The 19,228-nt window shown below is 40.6% G+C and overlaps 1 protein-coding gene across 4 annotated transcripts in view; it reads right to left on the reverse strand.

Annotated features, from left to right (window-relative positions):
- Positions 1–331: 331 nt before the first annotated feature.
- Positions 332–19,228, reverse strand: part of LOC132887172 (calpain-2 catalytic subunit-like) — a 29,736-nt gene continuing 10,839 nt past the window's right edge. For 3 of the 4 annotated variants that reach the window (XM_060922644.1, XM_060922642.1, XM_060922643.1), the window contains 11 exons: positions 17,652–17,721; positions 12,757–12,875; positions 11,850–11,983; positions 11,567–11,741; positions 9,883–9,957; positions 9,189–9,274; positions 7,660–7,734; positions 5,858–6,015; positions 4,920–5,077; positions 4,443–4,789; positions 332–3,220 (listed from right to left, as the gene is read on the reverse strand). In XM_060922644.1, the coding sequence (XP_060778627.1) occupies positions 4,757–4,789; positions 4,920–5,077; positions 5,858–6,015; positions 7,660–7,734; positions 9,189–9,274; positions 9,883–9,957; positions 11,567–11,741; positions 11,850–11,983; positions 12,757–12,875; positions 17,652–17,718 (1,080 nt within the window). In that variant the 5' untranslated portion in view covers positions 17,719–17,721 and the 3' untranslated portion in view covers positions 332–3,220; positions 4,443–4,756. The remainder of the gene's footprint in view (positions 3,221–4,442; positions 4,790–4,919; positions 5,078–5,857; positions 6,016–7,659; positions 7,735–9,188; positions 9,275–9,882; positions 9,958–11,566; positions 11,742–11,849; positions 11,984–12,756; positions 12,876–17,651; positions 17,722–19,228) is intronic. The other variant, XM_060922645.1, reaches the window with a different exon arrangement.

Consider the following 19,228-nt stretch of genomic DNA (forward strand, 5'->3'; position numbering starts at 1 on the left):
TTCTTCCAGCTTCTGCTTGTCATTGAGAACTTGTGAAAAGCAGCATGCTGAGGAAATCTTTTTTTTTTTGTAAGTATAATATTATTTGGCAGTGGACACAAAGGAAAGTGTAAAGTATGAAGTTTCTGTCAATATGTTTCTCATGCTTGTATGATAAAAACTCAAAGATATTTATCTAACTACATGACCTCCTCATTCTAAACCTGCCGAGCTTCGCTGCCAAACCTCTCAACCCCAGAGGGTTAAAACCCCTGTAGCATCTCCTGATTTGAGAAAAAGTGGAACTTTTTCAGAGGAGAGTGTGTGGGATTGATCACGATTACATGGTAGCTCAAGGTACTGTACAACCATTTAATCAACAAATCAAGTGATTAAAATACAGTAATAAAATAAAATACAAATAAAACAGAAAAGGAAGTTACAAAGTAAACAGTGTAAGTTAAACCTCTGAGAATGTGTTCAAAAGCACAAAAGTAAAGACATTTTGATTAAAAAAAGACACATATTAAAGACTACTATTCTCATCTCCAGTCTTGTCTTGCACAAATTCAGAGTTTTTTTTTTTCCTGCTCCAAACACAGCTGATGTGATCCAGCTCATTAAAAAAAAATGTTGAGAGAAAACAGAGAAAAGCATGAAACTGTGCAGGACTCACAAAACATAATTTTAAAATCAATAAAAATTAGTCCATACATCCATCATCTGTAGCCACGTATCCTATATAGGGTCACAGGCAAGCTGCAGCCTATCCCAGCTGACTATGGGCAAGAAGTGGGGTACACCCCAGACAAGTCACCAGATCATCACAGGGCTGACACATAGACACAAACAACCATTCACACCTATGGCCAATTTAGAGCCACTAATTAGCCTAATCTGCATGTCTGGACTGTGGGGAAAACCAGAGCACCCAGAGGAAACCCACACAGACAACATGTAAACTCCACACAGAAAGCCCCTCGTCAGCCACTGGGCTTGAACCCAGGACCTTCTTGCTGTGAGGCGACAGTGCTAACCACCACACTACCGTGCCACCATAAAAATTAGTCATAAAATTAAAAAAAAAGTTTCAGATGAAGTTGTGTTTATTTGGATACATAAAAATTTTCACATACAAAAAATAAATAAATAATTCATACTGTCAGATATAAACATGTAGTATTTTGGCTGTCCAATAGATGGTGATATTAGACTTAAATAATAACAGAAGGTAGCGAGCAGAAAAGCGTGGTTAAGCCTTTTGCATCCTCATCTCATCTCATTATCTGTAGCCGCTTTATCCCGTTCTACAGGGTCGCAGGCAAGCTGGAGTCTATCCCAGCTGACTACAGGCAAAAGGCGGGGTACACCCTGGATAAGTCGCCAGGTCATCACAGGGCTGACACATAGACACAGACAACCATTCACTCTCACATTCACACCTACGGTCAATTTAGAGTCACCAGTTAACCTAACCTGCATGTCTTTGGACTGTGGGGGAAACCGGAGCACCCGGAGGAAACCCACGCGGACACGGGAAGACCATGCAAACTCCGCACAGAAAGGCCCTCACCAGCCACGGGGCTCGAACCCAGACCTTCTTGCTGTGAGGCTACAGCGCTAACCACTACACCACCGTGCCGCCCCTTTTGCGTCCTGTTTCATGAAATTCTGCACACTAAGAACACAAACAAATACTGCTTTTTAGTTTATTCACAATTCTCGAATTGTGGATTCTGGCCAGGGATTCACATAAACTGATTAAAAATGTGTGCAATTGTTAATATGGTATGGTTCTCTAAAAGGAGGAATGTGTTTCTGGAACATTTTTGGAAGGAATCTCCAGTATCTCCAAGTTTGATGACTGGGAAATGAACCTCAAGGACAATGTGATGTGAAAATAATGTGGTTTTTTTTTTTTTTTTTAACTGAAATCTTTGTGCTTTCAGACACAGTCAGACCTGTATTTTTTCAGGCTAATGGCTCAAGGTTGGCCTGTCAAATCAGATCCTCCCATTTCCTTAAAAATTTATACACCACTGGCCCAGTGACAAACCGAAATCGTAAGCATTTTGATTTTACTCCCAGAGCTGAACTTGATGTTTAAATGATAAGAGCTCACACCAAATGTGATCTACTGTAGTGTTCACTCACACAGTGCTTTCACTGGCTAATCTGTGGTTGGTAGAAGAGAGCAACTGGACTTTCTTGAAAAGTCTTGAAGACGTTTCGCCTCTCATCCGAAAGGCATCCTCAGTTCTGTCTGTCTAATAGAACACAGTGCTTTCACTGGCTAGTTCATGCTGAACAAGAAAAGAGCACCAAATCTGGTTAAAAAAAATAAATAAATAAAAAATATTTTATATATATATATATATATATATATTAGTGCTGTCAAAAATGTCGCGTTATTAACGCGTTAACTTGACTCAATTTTAACGGCGATAATTTTTTTATCGCGAGATTAACGCTCTGTGACATGATGCCACGCCCCGCACAGCCAGAGTCCTCTGCCCTCCCCCGAAGAGCCACGGTGCTCGGCTTAAGTTTCGTTTTCCCATCGGCGGCTCCAGCCCCACTTTGCAGTGGCTGTGACAAGACGTGTTATGCTCTGCAATTAAAAAAAAAAACATTGGTACAACCAGTGTTCGAACTATGCCAATATTTTCAGGGGGTCCCTTTATTCCCTTGGGGGGTGCTTGCGCTTGTCTCAGAGCGCGGCTGTCCATCGCGCGCTCACTTCGGATATGCAAATGCTTCCCGTTACACACGATTACTATGTCAATAAACATCATTTTGACAATATTTTAGAGACCCCCCCAACATTTCCCAAGTCATGTTTTCAAGGGATCTCATGTCTGTTTCAGGGGATCTCGGATCCCCCGAGTACCCCCGTAGTTTGAACGGTGAGCAAGCCCATTCACTTTTTTATGCTGATAAGAGAATTACAATGGTTTTTCATGTGACAAAAATGTGCGATTAAATTGCGATTAATCGCGAGTTAACTATGACAGTCGCGACATTAATCGCGATTAAATATTTTAATCGCTTGACAGCACTAATATATATATTATATATATATATTCCTGTGCACTAAAAGGGAAACAAAAATGTTTTACATGCAACAATATGACACAAAAATACAGCTAGAGACATGAGGGTTCTGTCCTGTTTTGTCCCTTTTGCTACATGTCCGTACGTCCATCTTTTTTCACCATCACATCATCTGTTCGGTTTAATCCTGTGAACAACAGAAACACAGATCATTGTAAATGGATAAAACTCTAAAATAGACCTATTCACAGCATCATGTTTAACTCTCAGGTCTATAAACAGGAATGAAACTTTACTGTGAATGCAGGAACATTATTTATGATGACCACCGTCTTAAACAACCAGAATCACACATTTTTGGATCTAATCAGTTTTCACTGAGCCATTTCTTTCCTTCTGACTCCATTATCACCAGATAGCCTTGATATCTGATTATCAAACATTCTAGTCAGATTTACATTTTTATTGTTTTATGCTGATTTTAATGAGTGAATTTTGTTCATCTGTTCTGTTCTTCTCTTCAGCAGCCATACTGTAGATATAAAATAACACTAAATACAACAAATATATTGCTGTACATCACTCGTTTACTCTAAATAGCTGCATGATCAAACTGAACAAACCACACCCACGGGCCCCACCCACTACAGCCTAAAGCAACAATTACAGAAGGATACTTGGATTTTATAAAAATAATTACTGTATATACTCTCTCTATATATGACAATGCCAGTTTGGGCACAGATTTCGAGTGTGATATTCACATTACTCATCAGCCTTTTTATAAAGCCTTAAAAGTTATTTAATAATCATTAAAATCTCTAAAATTGAATTTGCATGGTCATATGTTACACTTCACACTCTGAAATGAATGATCTAGTGTTTTATACTGAAACTCAAATTACTCCAAACTGTAGTGTATGTATGAAAAACAGCAATTATTGATAAGATATACATCAGTTTTACTTCATCAATGACAAAAAATAATGAGTAATTATTAAATAATGCATTTAATATTATTAGTTAGCAAAGTTGATATATATATATATATATATATATATATATATATATATATATATATATATATATATATATGAATCTGCATATAAAATGCATAGCAAAAAATCTGCATCATATATTACATCCCTCAACACATTCTGTCCAGTCAGAACAGAACTGAGGTATATTTTAAAAATATATCATATGATTATAATGATCAAATTACGATCCTCCACACATACATACATACATACATACATGCTTCAAATAAAACTTCTTAAAAGTTAACTTGATGATCCATGACATTTTCTGGATATTTTCTACAGGTTGAGAAAATAACATGCAGCCCATACAGGATAAATTTTCACAGCAGGTCTTTTATAACCCAGTTATCTGAGTTACGCTCTTACTTTAAGTATAGTGTGAGAACAAAGGAGGCTGTTTCATTGGGTTTAAAGATGAAAGGTACGATGAGGTAGTGTCCAGGTTTCAGTCTCAAAAACTCCATCACTTCTCTGCTGTTAGATTGGCTCTTGGACCAGGCCACTGGAGCACTGGAGGTGAAAAAGGGGGCAGGGAATGCTTTCTGAGCCTTTAGCTGGAGGAGAAAGAGTAGATGGTTTCTAATGTCATTGTTAGATCTGATATGTTTTTATCTCACATGAGAGTAGACAGAGTATGATCTCTGAATCCAGTGTAAAGGGAATAGTCTGAGGCGTGATATTTAAAATACAGCTTTACCTACCTCTGGGGGAACCTGTAAGAACAAGAAGATGAACAATTCAGACACTTTTCATGAAAGTGGATACACACACACACACACACACACACACACACTGCTCCAAGGAGAGCATTTTAAAAAGCTAAAAATGTGTATCAACACTCACCGCAAACACACCAAACCCAATGCAATGGTTTTTAATGTCGTGTCTGTGTCTGCTTTTGGGTTTCTGTATGAGAGACACCAGCATGTTCAACCCTTGTGCTTCAGTGTCGGCCATCTCTGGAATCTTCACCAGATACTGAGGGTTCATCCAGAAGCTCTCTAAATATAGAAATAATGAAAATAATTAAAACAATTACCACAAAATATAGAACTTTGCCAAAATTCATTAACCCTCTCGGGCGGCACGATGGTGTAGTGGTTAGCGCTGTTGCCTCACAGCAAGAAGGTCCTGGGTTCGAGCCCCGGGGCCGGCGAGGGCCTTTCTGTGTGGAGTTTGCATGTTCTCCCTGTGTCCGCGTGGGTTTCCTCCGGGTGCTCCGGTTTCCCCCACAGTCCAAAGACATGCAGGTTAGGTTAACTGGTGACTCTAAATTGACCGTAGGTGTGAATGTGAGTGTGAATGGTTGTCTGTGTCTATGTGTCGGCCCTGTGATGACCTGGCGACTTGTCCGGGGTGTACCCCGCCTTTCGCCCGTAGTCAGCTGGGATAGGCTCCAGCTTGCCTGCGACCCTGTAGAAGGATAAAGCGGCTAGAGATAATGAGATGAGATGAGATTAACCCTCTCACAGCACCTTGCTTTGATCCACAGATCCACTTGATTGATTGATTGATTGATTGATTATCCACTCAATCAATCAGATAATTAGATAATAATGAATTCAGTGTCTTGATGCCTATTCTGGGACAGTGGCCGATTCGCTCCTGTAAACACGTCCCCTTTCTCCAGTTAATCTGGCCAGCATTGTTTCAGCATATCATGGCAAACTGCAGTTTTAGTGGACAGTATATTCACGCTCAGCTTAGCATATAAAACCTCTAAAATGAACATCATCATAAATAAAGCAGATTTATGTCCTTTCTTGTACATAAATACTCACGTTTGTGTTCCATGGATCCCCCGGCTGTCTTCTCGTCCCACTGTCCTTTGTAATTTGTCATCATCCAGCTGCTTTCTGATGACCCATCGAGGAACGCCGGACTTTGACAGCTGATATCCACATAAGCAAAGCTTTTGCAGAAATCCTCCATTGACATCCTAAAGAAAGAAAAGCACCACAGATTTGTGAGGTATAAATGTGAGTCATGTGACATAAAAGCTTCTGGTTGTTTCTAAGACAAATGCAAATAGTGAATATATAGATATAAAATAGAGTTACATTGATATTTTAATTTGTATATTTTGCAAGTAGTTTTTATTCCAGCTTAAATAGTTTCCACAAAATTCCTTTCAGAAATTTAATTCAGAGGAGCAGTGAGGAAGTGATTGATTTATTTAACACTTGGTTACTGCTTAATTCCATATGTGTTATTTTACAGTTATTTCAATTAGGATTCTATGAGGGAGTGTTAGAAATAAATAAAAAACAAACTGTCATTCTTAAAAAAAAAAAGTTGCATTCTTCCATAATCTCTTTCCTTGGTGTATAAATGCTGTGTGTAAGGAAGGGAAAAAAGATAAAATATAAAAGTTATAGAATTTCACAGTTCAGTTTATTCTTCTTGTTGTCAAATGTTTTAAATCAGCTATTAAACATCATTTTTTGTTCCAGGAAGCTGTGTGGAATCCCATCCTGAAAACATCTGACAAAATCCAGAGCCTGAACTTCACCAAACCTCATTAGAGCTTCAGCCAGCAGCATGGTTTTGTGGTCTGATGAAAACCAGGGTTTTTTGTTGTTAGTTTTGTTTTTGTTTTTATTTTATTTTATTTTAGTCATGCACAAATCAGCATGTTTGGTGATAAAAGGAGAGTGAACATCTGGAGTAAAAAAAAAAAAACCTGGAGCTGGATCAGTTATGCTTTGGAGCTCTTGATCATGAATCCTACCAACGCTGCAAAAAGCTATATGGTATTTAAGCCCAGAATCTGTTTGCCTCTGCTAGGAGGTTTGGACTTGGTCATAGAGTTTTCAACAAGAGGTTGAATCAAATCCCTCCATCCATTATCTGTAACCACTTATCCTGTGCAGGGTCACAGGCAAGCTGGAGCCTATCCCAGCTGACTATGGGCAAGAGGCAGGGTACCCTGGACAAGTCACCAGGTTATCGCAGGGCTGACACATCTCTATGTGTCAAGCAAGCAATCATTCACACCAGTTAACCACCAATTAAGCCACCAATTAACCTAACCTGCATGTCTTTAGACTATGGGGGAAACCCATGCAGACATGGGGAGAACATGCAAACTCCACACAGAAAGACCCCCGTTGGCTACTGGGCTCGAACCCAGAACTTTCTTGCTGTGAGGCAACAGTGCTAACCACTACACCACCGTGCCACCAATTGAGTCAAATGTACTTCCAAACCCACAGAGAAATGGTTAAAGAAACAAAAAACAAATGTTTAGTAATGAGCACCTCAGATTTGAAGTCTACTGAAAGCCTGTGGTCTGAACTGAAGAGTAAAGTCCACATGCTCTTAACACACAACTTAATGTAAATGAACTTAAAATGTTGTGAATGGATTAGTGTCTGAGATGTCCTATACAGCATCTCTCTCCAATCTTATTAGACATTACAAGAAGCTGAGATTGTCTCCAGAACAGGAGCCACAAAATATTCATTGTAAAGGTGGCAATAATTTTGTAACCAATATTTTGTATATTTTTTTTTGTGTGTTTAAAAAAAAAAGGTTGAAGTAAAACGATGCAATGTTCCTGTATGTGTGAGAGTGTGCATACCAGAACTCTCCATCATCTTTATTTTTTAACAGCGTTGTGCGCTCCTCGGTGTGAACAGACTCCCACAGCGCTGACCTGAAGAACACAAACACAAAGAACATCATTTTGGGAAAGAAACTTGAAAAAAGGAAATTAATAGAAATATAAGATCTGGAAGACTGTACCATACACAGGTTTGGATCTGTTTCAGACATTTATATTCAACAGTGTTTGTGTCAGTGTTTATGATATTACTGTTTAGTGATGTCGTGAATGTCGTCTCAAGAAAAAACATAATAATTACATTGAAGCATCATTTAAAATACCGATTTGAAACAAGTGATGGTATGAACCCGGTTGAGCCTTATGGACTTCAAACACTTCACAGAAATGATCAATTATTCATGCAGCTGCTGATATGAATGTAGATCACCTCATATGAGGTGCAATCAGAAAGTTCCAGGATTGTTTCTGTCGTGAATGAACGGAGTGCGGCATGGTCATGTACATGCAGTAGGAGTGAGCAGCAACTCTCATGGGTCAGTATGCTGCATGATATCACTCTGTCAACATCAGGACTTGTGTTATATGTGTTTTTGTGATGATGTGCACATTTGTGATTTTACTACGGACCAGAGCGCGAACATCAAATTCTGTGTCAAACTCAAATCCATAACACAGACCCTGGAAATGGTTCAGCAAGCGTATAGCAGTGAAGCAGTGAGCTGGGTGATATGTTTTGGCTGGCATTTGTGCTTCAAGAGGGACAGAACATCGTCCTCCACTGATGTTCTGCACAAATGAGCATGTGCATGTTGTCACAAGAACACATGTAATGCTACATACACTATAGTTATAGCTATATTGTTATATTAGGATTTATATTAGAATTGTTATATTAGCTATAACTATATTGTGTTCTATTAGCAGTTATAATATCACAGTAGAGAAGTGGAGGATGTGTCTTTCAGTGCTTCCTGATTTGTTTTTCCTGATCTTACATAATACCCAGGAAACACGCTAACAGTTTTCTGAATGTTGCAAAAGAATGTGTAATGATGAAGTGCCATGGGGAGTCATGATTCTTTTTTTTAATGTAACATCTCATGTGATGGGTGGCACAGTGGTGTAGTGGTTAGTGCTGTCGCCTCACAGCAAGAAGGTCCTGGGTTCGAGCCCCGTGGCCGGCGAGGGCCTTTCTGTGCGGAGTTTGCATGTTCTCCCCGTGTCCGCGTGGGTTTCCTCCGGGTGCTCCGGTTTCCCCCACAGTCCAAAGACATGCAGGTTAGGTTAACTGGTGACTAAATTGACCGTAGGTGTGAATGTGAGTGTGAATGGTTGTCTGTGTCTATGTGTCAGCCCTGTGATGACCTGGCGACTTGTCCAGGGTGTACCCCACCTTTCGCCCGTAGTCAGCTGGGATAGGCTCCAGCTTGCCTGCGACCCTGTAGAACAGGATAAAGCGGCTACAGATGATGAGATGAGATGAGATAAGATCTCATGTGATCATGATCAGTGATCAGCGATTATGAAAGTGTGTAAGTTCTGACCTGTCATTCCAGGCACCATTCCACTCTTTGCGTCCCCATGGATTCAGGAGACGCACCAGGTTAACAGGTTCCCCTTCACTCATCACCTGTTACACAAACACACACACACACACTTCACTTATCAATCTAAATTCAGGGCCAGGAGTATTGATCTGTTCATATCTCACATTCTGTTCAAAAAACAGGCAAAAAGCAGAAGAATCAAATAAAATATGGGGAAGTTGGCACAAAAATGGTGGAGACACAGGAAGTGTGACTGATGACATATTCCATCCGGTTTTGATTGTGACATTATCCACCTCACCAAACCAGGTGGAAATCTGTGTCTGGATTTCTGTAAGGCTGCTCTCTGATAATGTCTCCTGACTGAACTGGATGCTCATGGACTTCTGAGCTACTTTTGAACTGCGAATGCAGTCCAAATTTTTTTTTCATTCACATAAATATATGAATATAATTTTCTCTTCACTACTGAACTTGCATTTCCTCTCGCGTTTTAACGAATCTGTGGTTGACCAATTCCACTCTATCACAGCAGCCTTTACAGTGTGATTTGTGCTTCACACACTGTATATTAGTACAGTCTCAGACACAGTACATGTGATGAGCTACAGCTTTAATAAAGTGGACATTCATCTCAATGCTTACATCTGGACCTGAGAGATTTTAGTTAAAAAGCATTTCAGACTCGTACCTTGGTAACTCCACTTATAGTGTAGGCGTGGCCCTCCACTATACCGTTGGGGAGCTCTGTGTAAGCAGAAGTGGCCTGAAAAATACATGGAATGATGTGTATAATCAGTTCAGCACTAGGTAAAGTGTGTGTGAGTGTCAAAAAAGTCAAAGTCCCTCTCACACCAGAATATGGTCTTCCCAGGCAGTCTCCTGTCCCAGTACTAACCAGCTTGGCATATGGGTGTGGCGCCAATTTCCATTTTGATAGCTCTTGGCGTCTCACCTCTACAGCTAGAGTAACAGGTCCTCTGGTAACCACAAGAGCTTGACTTCCTAACTCACATCTGTATTGCAGTATGCTTTGCCAGACATTAGTAGGTACCATTTTTATGATGGTCTTTGGTATGACCCGACCGCGAGTAGAACTCAAGAACTCCTGCTCAAGAGGCGGACACGCTAACCACTAGGCCAAATCGCTGTCAAGTGTGAGTGCAATGAGTGTTAATGACATGTGCGTTCCACATCACTTAATAGATGTGTGTATTAGTGTGCACTGTTTGTGTGTGTGTATGGTAATGAGAGTGTTTGGAGTTACATGACTACTAATTTTTACTAGTCGACCAGTAATTCAAAAAAGAACTCAATGAGTCAACTTTTCTAAAATTTAAACAACCATTCTGACATGTGACTGTTTCAGGATGTTTACTTTGTGCCGGAAGTCATGGCTTAATGGTTAGAGAAGCAGGTTTGGGACCAAAAGCTCACAGGTTTGATTCCCTGGACAAGCAGGGAATAACTGAAATGCCCTTGAGCAAGGCACCTAACCCCCACCTGCTCCCTGGGCTGCTCTGGGTATCTTGTACATCACGCTGAATAGGAGCATCTGCTAAATGTATTGTAATGTGCAGTAAAGAACAATTAACAGTCACATGCAAGGTATTCATTACATTTCAGATTCAATGCTTGTTTGGGCCACACTGTCAATGATGGAATAAAATAAATCAGTGCAAAATAATGACACTGTGAATTATATGGCACTATTTAAGGATCTAAGGACAAGCTAGAGGCTGAGCTTATACCTTAATGATGATAAAATATGAGATTAATGATGGTTGGATGTGGAAGGATATGATGTTTCCAGCAGTTTCTAGGAGTTTTAATGCCATGTTCAACTCTGGTGTCCAAAATCAAGTCAGGATCAGTCTCTCTGAGCTGCCATGTGACTTTAAACTAGCTAAGTCAGACCTTGCAGGCTAGACTCATACATATTTAGCAGATGCTTTTATCCAGAGCAACATACAACATACCCAGAGCAACCTGGGGAGGAGTTGGGGGTTAGGTGCCTTGCTCAAGGGCACTTCAGTCATTCCTGCTGGTCCAGGGAATTGAACCAGAGACTGTTTGGTCCCAAAGGTGTGGCGCTAACCATTAGGCCATGGCTTCCCCTAATAGTTACACACCTTCATTTAATGTAAATTATATCAAAGTGTTAACAATTCATTAACGTAAAATGGAAAAAAAAAATCCCAGCATAGTGTAATAGAGAATCGGCTTCATCAGCTTCAGACTAACAAAATCTTTCAGAATAAATGGACCAGGAAGTGAGTCCGTGGCTTGAGTCACATTTGTGATGTGGATGTGTTAAATGTGTATAGTGTGTATATATAGAGGAGTGTATGTGTGTGCATATAGGGCACGTTTACCCCTGGGTATGATCCACAGCCCATAGTTGATCTGTATTTTGCTGCTCGATGCAGTAGAGCCCAGTGCTCTGGATGATCTGGCTTCAGTCTGATTGTTGTATGAACTCCTCCAGTGAAATCACACAGAGCCTCAGATATCACACCACCATGAAGATCTGCATAGGAGCCACACACTCTACACACACACACACACCCCAAAACCACCATGTAGATGCATATAAAAGCCACACACTCCAGTAAGTCAGACCTCTAAAATAAATAAGCATGACTGAATGTGATGTACTTGGCGTAGGCTTTCTCCAGTAGTGCTGGCCAGAACTCATTGCGAGTTTTGCAGTGAACAAAAATTAGTTGTCCATCAATTGTGGGTAATTTATCATCTACCACAACATCCAGCCACTTCCCAAATCTCCAGAACTGAAAAGAAGTCCAACATTAACATTATAATTCATTATAGAACAATGATAATTACTGTAAACAGGGTTGGGCAGAATACGGAATATCTAAATAAAGTCACGTCTCTGTGACTGAATATTCAATACTGTCTTTTAAATGTAATCAGTAGCATATTCTGTTACATGGCTTTAAAAGGGTAATTTATTCAGATTAATTTTAAACATCATATTTTAAAGGCTTCTTATTGATCACTGATTCTGGTTGGGAGCTCATTGTATGTTAAGAGTGAGTTTATTAATTATTTGTTCATTGTACACAGATAAAAGCAACACATATGGATTGACAAGATGAGACAATTCCTTCACATTTACATGCATTAGGTAATAAGTATTGTATAATAAATTTAGACATCTTGGATTGGTTAACAATATCTATTGGAATAATCTATGCATGCTTGTGATGATTAAATAAGACATGAAACTGCCATTTTTTTTTCCAGAACTCTACTATGATCAATCTTAACACTCTCACTGCTCTCTACACTGTCCCCTTCCTTCTGAGCTTGTCAAAATTGGACAAAAACTTGTATTCTGTTACAACCCAATCCTGTGTTTATGTTCTAATTATAAATCAGACCAAACACAGGAAATAAACATTCATAAAAAGAGTGTTATATATCAATATGGATTACATTTGCTGAATTATAGTGTGTTTAATAGGTATTGTGTGTTAATGAGCAGTTTGCGGTACTGTATTAGGTTAGGTGAAGATTGATTGATGATTGATATACACACCCTAAAATGAAATATTCCAGTGTAATCCCTGCTGAAACACTGGCCTTCAGGGATGATCTCATCCATAATGTCTTGCTGAAATGTAATCGCACCAATTGCAGCCAGAAACCAGCAGTTTCCTTAAAAAAGAAAGAAAAAAAAAACCTTTACAAATAAATCCCAAAGAGTGCATTGGATGCACTGATGCTATCCAATAATGATTGTAACAAACAGAACCCCACAGATTGCAGAGTGTCCATGTTTCATACACTCAGCGTAAATTGCAATCAAAACTAGAATCAGCTGAATATAACCCAAGAAGAATCAGGATAACTGGAAGATCAGAAGGACATGAGAAGATGAGCAAGCCAGGAATCATTGTGGAATATCACATGCACAATAAATAAATAAATAAATAAAAAATCCAGCCCTGTGATGACCTGGTGACTTGTCCAGGGTGTACCCCGCCTCTCATCCGTAGTCAGCTGAGATAGGCTCCAGCTTGCCTGCGACCCTGTAGAACAGGATAAAGCGGCTAGAGATAATAAGATGAGATAAAAAATCCATATAATAGACTATAAATTATGGATTAATGGATTCTGTCTGTTAATGATGAACAGCTAGAGCACAGGAATCATGATGCTGTCTGACATCCACAAAAAATGTGCAAGAAAATTCAGAAAGGTAAATTTCATCTCCTTTATATGACAACACTGTTGAATTCTGGATTCTGATTGGTCAGAAGGATTTCACAGGGACGTGTACAGTGGACATTTCATGTAAATGGATTAAAAAAACATGTTTAATCATTGGATATGATGAAGTTTTCTGTCATTTATGTAACATTTATGGAAAGACTCTCCAGTGTCAGCACTTTGTAACAGTCAGAGATAAAGCTATAACTTTAAGTTTTCCGACATCTTCAGGACAGAGGAGTTGACACTTCTTTGCATTTTCTAAGTAACAAAAAGGACAAGCTGTGTTATTTTGTCTTATTAATGTCGAGAGAAAAATAAGAAAGAATGGTGAGGGAATAATGTTTATAGCTGCTATAACATAAGTGACAAAAGGAACTAACTTGGCTTGCGAACCTAGAACACAAACTCTATGGTAGGTTTTCTTCATTATTTGATTTTCAAGAGTCTATATGTTGGTATTGTTGGTGACTATCGGGGATGAGTAGTAGAGACAGATGTAGGTGCAGAAAATATTTATTAAGAATTAGACAATCAGGCAAACAGTCCAAATCGGCAGACATAAATCGAGAACAGTAAATAACCAATACCGGTAGGTCAGGCGAGGCACAAACAGACTATTGTAGCCACAGACAAAGGCAGAATCAAAAGACTAGGGACAGGATTCAGGAAACCAGAAAATCAATTGGAAAACAAGGCTCGGTAAAGTGTCACACACAACTCAATACTTCGTAACGTGACTGAGTATTCAGAGTCCTTATATAGGTGCAGAGATTGTGCCTTAATCCAGTGCAGGTGTATGTCATTAGCAGTGTGCACGTGTGAGTCTATTCGTAGCATGCGTTGTCCAGAGTGCACGCGAGAGTCAGCCAACATACACGGGTCTGATAGCAACATTCCATTGGACACTGATTGTACATTACTCTATGATGGCCCAATATGCCTGTGTACATATTAAGGCCATTGTAGCTTAAAGAAAGAAAGAAAGAAAGAAAGAAAGAAAGAAAGAAAGAAAGAAAGAAAGAAAGAAAGAAAGAAATGTGGAGCTGAGGGAGGGGGTAATATTCTGAGAAAAAAAATTGAGAACAAATTATGAGAAAAAATAATTAAAAAGATATTCTATGAGATTATACAAGAAACTTGAATGAATGAATGAATTTATTTATTTCGAACATGTATAAGAATGTATGTAACTATTTGTACATACAAAAGAAAGAAAATGAAAAAAGTGACAAAAAAGAATAAATAAAATAACATAAAGAGCTAATACATTACAATACACCGCACATTGTTTGAAAAAGGAGTGGGAAGAAGTACAATACTTTTGAAAAGAAAAGAAAGAATAAAGTGCAAAGAGATTTTCAACTACATTTCTCAGAATGCACTGCAGCTGGGAAGCAGATGATTGTTGTCTCAGAGAATTTTTTTTTGTCTCATAAATTTGTGACTTTTTAACTCGGAATTTCTGAGGTTTTTTTTTTTGTAAATTTATGACTTTATAATCTCAGAGAACATATGAGTAAATTTATGACTTTAATGTCTCGAATTCTGAGTTTCACAGCGGGAATATGATCCTCTTCCTCAGTTGCATATTATTATTATTATTAGGGCGGCACGGTGGTGTAGTGGTTAGCGCTGTCGCCTCACAGCAAGAAGGTCCGGGTTCGATCCCCGTGGCCGGCGAGGGCCTTTCTGTGCGGAGTTTGCATGTTCACCCTGTGTCCGCGTGGGTTTCCTCCGGGTGCTCCGGTTTCCCCCACAGTCCAAAGACATGCAGGTTAGGTTAACTGGTGACTCTAAATTGACCGTGGGTGTGAATGTGAGTGTGAATGGTGTCTGTGTCTATGTGTCAGCCCTGTGATGACCTGGCGACTTGTCCAGGGTGTACCCTGCCTTTCGCCCGTAGTCAGCTGGGATAGGCTCCAGCTTGCCTGCGAGCCTGTAGAACAGGATAAAGTGGCTAGAGATAATGAGATCACATCACACACATCACATTATCTCTAGCCGCTTTATCCTTCTACAGGGTCGCAGGCAAGCTGGAGCCTATCCCAGCTGACTACGGGCGAAAGGCGGGGTACACCCTGGACAAGTCGCCAGGTCATCACAGGGCTGACACATAGACACAGACAACCATTCACACTCACATTCACACCTACGGTCAATTTAGAGTCACCAGTTAACCTAACCTGCATGTCTTTGGACTGTGGGGGAAACCGGAGCACCCGGAGGAAACCCACGCGGACACGGGGAGAACATGCAAACTCCGCACAGAAAGGCCCTCGCCGGCCCCGGGGCTCGAACCCAGGACCTTCTTGCTGTGAGGCGACAGCGCTAACCACTACACCACCGTGCCGCCCCGATAATGAGATTATTATTATTATTATTATTATTATTCACCTTGGCCCTAATATGTCATTGTACCTGTGTGTGTAACACCCAGGCCCGCCGACAGGGGGGGACAAACGGGTATGTTGTCCCGGGCACAGGAATGGGGAGGGCCCAGAACTGGGCTCTCATGAAGTTGCGATTATTTTATTTCATTTCAAAATAGGGCTGCACAATTAATCGAATATAATCGAAAATCGCGATTTTGTCTGCCACGATTAAATTAAATGAAAATCGCGATTTATTTCTATTTAAAATGCGAGCTCTGCTGCATATCTGATCAAGCACTTTTTGACCAGTACTCCGCCAAACCATTAGGGGGCGAACCGATGCATGTAAGGTTTCATTACTCCACCTAAATAAGCAAGCAAGCCAAGTGCGCAGAGCTTCAGTGCAGTGGTTTTTCAGTGCAAGCTGTCCAGATTGGGCGGTTTTAAGTGCATTTTGGCGAATTTTAACATATTTTGGGCTGGAAAACGTCAGCAGTGTCTGGCAACACTGGCGGTATCTTCTTCAAGGGGTGATAGCGTGAGAGTAGGTAACAGATTGAGCGTATTTAGCACTGGAGGCAATGCTGTGACCTGCCTTCGCTCATGTTTAAAGCCAAAGCATGTTGATAGGCTGGTCTTTCTAGCTAAAAACTTGTAGGCCTCAGTATAATGCTATGTAATTGTTGAAACTGAGTTTTCAGTTCCTTCATCCTTTGGTAATTTCTTGGATAAATTTCATTTATTTGTCATTAATCAGAATTTCTCTTTTAAATTTCATTCTGCACTGAAAGCTGTTCATATTGTTTGTTTGAATATAGTGAAATAAAATTTAAGTGATTTCCCTAACATCAAGAATAATCATGATTAATAATCGTGATTACAATTTTGATCAAGATAATCGTGATTATCATTTTTCCATAATCGTGCAGCCCTATTTCAAAATGTGTTGATTTGGGGGAGAAATGTGCTATATTTGCATTCAATAAATGATTTCTAGATCTTTTGCCTTTATTGTCTTTGAAAAAGGCGTCAAGAACCCCCTACCACCCCTAATGCAAAAATGGTTTGGTCTGACTCTTTGATTAAGGGGAAAAAAACGACATCGTTCGATCATAGCGCTTCGACAATCAGCGTGCGTGCCATTTGCCAACATGTACAAGTCAGGAGCACAGAAAAGAAAAGAGAAAAAGAGAGGAAGAAACCAAGAGACTCAGGGGCTCACTGCATAAGTATTTTAAAAAAGATTCGGATGATGCAGCAGGTACTAGCAAAGTCAGTGGGGCAGCTGAGCCAGGTAAGACAGCCAACTTTTTCCAGCCCCATAAAGTAACCCCAACCAAGGCACGCGCGGCACGCAATTCATGTTACAAACGAGGGGAGAGCAAGTCACACTGAACACCATATCAAACGCACAGGGCATTGAATCATTTCATAACCACAACGGCTTAATAACATTGTGTTTCATATATCTGATTGAAGCTAAGAATATTCACATTAGCCCGCAATCATATCCCGCCGTTTCTCGAGCGGTGTGTTCTTCTCTGCTTTCACACTGGACAGTACGCACGCACAGTATACTATGTTCGCCCCCAGCCCTGCCCAAAATCCCCCGTCCATCGCTGCTCCTTCAAGAGCACCCCAATCGCGTGATTATAGTAGACTATCCACGAGTTTAGGAAGGCATTGCGGGGGCTGTCGCATGCAGGCTTGGGGCATAACGGAATACATTTAATGGCGTTTGGGGGGGGGCATTCAGAGCATTTTGTCCTGGGCCCAGCCAAAGCTGTCAGCAGCCCTGGTAACACCCGTGTGCCTTTACTGACACCAGCTTTTGTATTCGACTCACCAAGCTCTCCCTGGGAAAAATCAAACCTCGACTTTCCACCAACAACAAGATGAGGATCAGGCACCATTTCCTGTGAAGTGGAAAAGCAGAAATAAATCACATGCACATTTCATCAGTATCTAATATGAAGTGCACAAAAAGACAGAAGAATATAAGAAACACAAAAATGTCACTGGTGAACTCAACCTTGTTGAGATTTTGTGTGTGTGTGTGTGTGTGTGTGTGTGTGTGTGTGTGTGTGTGTGTGTGTTTCATTCATTTCTGCAGATACTGAATGTTCTGACAGAATCATTGGATAAAATGGTAAGAAAGTAATAGTACACCTCAGAAGAGTGTGCTTATTGACATTTTCAAGGTAAGAAAGAAGCCATCAGAATGTAACTCGAGCACAAAGGTGGTGTGATCAGTCTGCTTGTTCACTAATCCCGAAGTAAGGTGATATAATCACATGCAAACAAATGTTTTGGCAGGGTCCTAATAGGGTCCTTACAACATGCTCAAAGCCATGAAGGCCATGAAAGAGTATTTGGGGAAACTAATGCAACATTTCTCTTTAGATCAAATCATTTTTGTGGCTTTGAGGCATGTGTCAGACACATGAGATGATATACAATGTCCCTGGGGGTTGTTTGGAAAAGAGGCCTTGTTATTTAGATATGTATGGTTTAAAATGACACTGTATTGATGACCTGTAAGTAGTAGCAGAGTTCTAACTAGGCCTTTTCAGTGTATTGGGCCGATACACAATATTTCCTTACCGCTATGCCCACAATATTGCCGACACGCCTGTAAAAGTTGCTGCTACACTAATAAAAAGACTTGTCAATCTTGAAAATGTGGTCTTTTGTTTAATTTTCTCGTTATCCCCACGCGGTGGTTACGCCGTGCTGCCATGCAAATGTTCTACATTCAGACATACTCCCCACCCCATCCAAGTTAGCGCCCAGTGCATAGCTGCTCAAGTAGTTCCATGTGGAAGTTGTCACTGATCACGCTAGTCCAGTTTACCTCCTTCCTTATGCTGTGTTTGCGGTAAAGTACCATCCCTGTTAAGAGGCACTTACGCGCAATGCACATAATCCATGCTGGTCCCCGAGTTAGATCTGGATAGTCTCTCATCTCATCTCATTATCTCTAGCCGTTTTATCCTTCTACAGGGTCGCAGGCGAGCTGGAGCCTATCCCAGCTGACTACGGGCGAAAGGCGGGGTACACCCTGGACAAGTCGCCAGGTCATCACAGGGCTGACACATAGACACAGACAACCATTCACACTCACATTCACACCTACGGTCAATTTAGAGTCACCAGTTAACCTAACCTGCATGTCTTTGGACTGTGGGGGAAACCGGAGCACCCAGAGGAAACCCACGCGGACAAGGGGAGAACATGCAAACTCCACACAGAAAGGCCCTCGCCGGCCACGGGGCTCGAACCCGGACCTTCTTGCTGTGAGGCGACAGCGCTAACCACTACACCACCATGCCGCCCCATCTGGATAGTCATGTATTGTAATTGAAAGAAAGAAGAGAAAGAAAGCACAACTTTATTCATCACACACTTGTGAAATTCCTCTCT

This window comes from Neoarius graeffei, chromosome 5, assembly GCF_027579695.1.
Source record: "Neoarius graeffei isolate fNeoGra1 chromosome 5, fNeoGra1.pri, whole genome shotgun sequence".
NCBI lineage: Eukaryota > Metazoa > Chordata > Actinopteri > Siluriformes > Ariidae > Neoarius > Neoarius graeffei.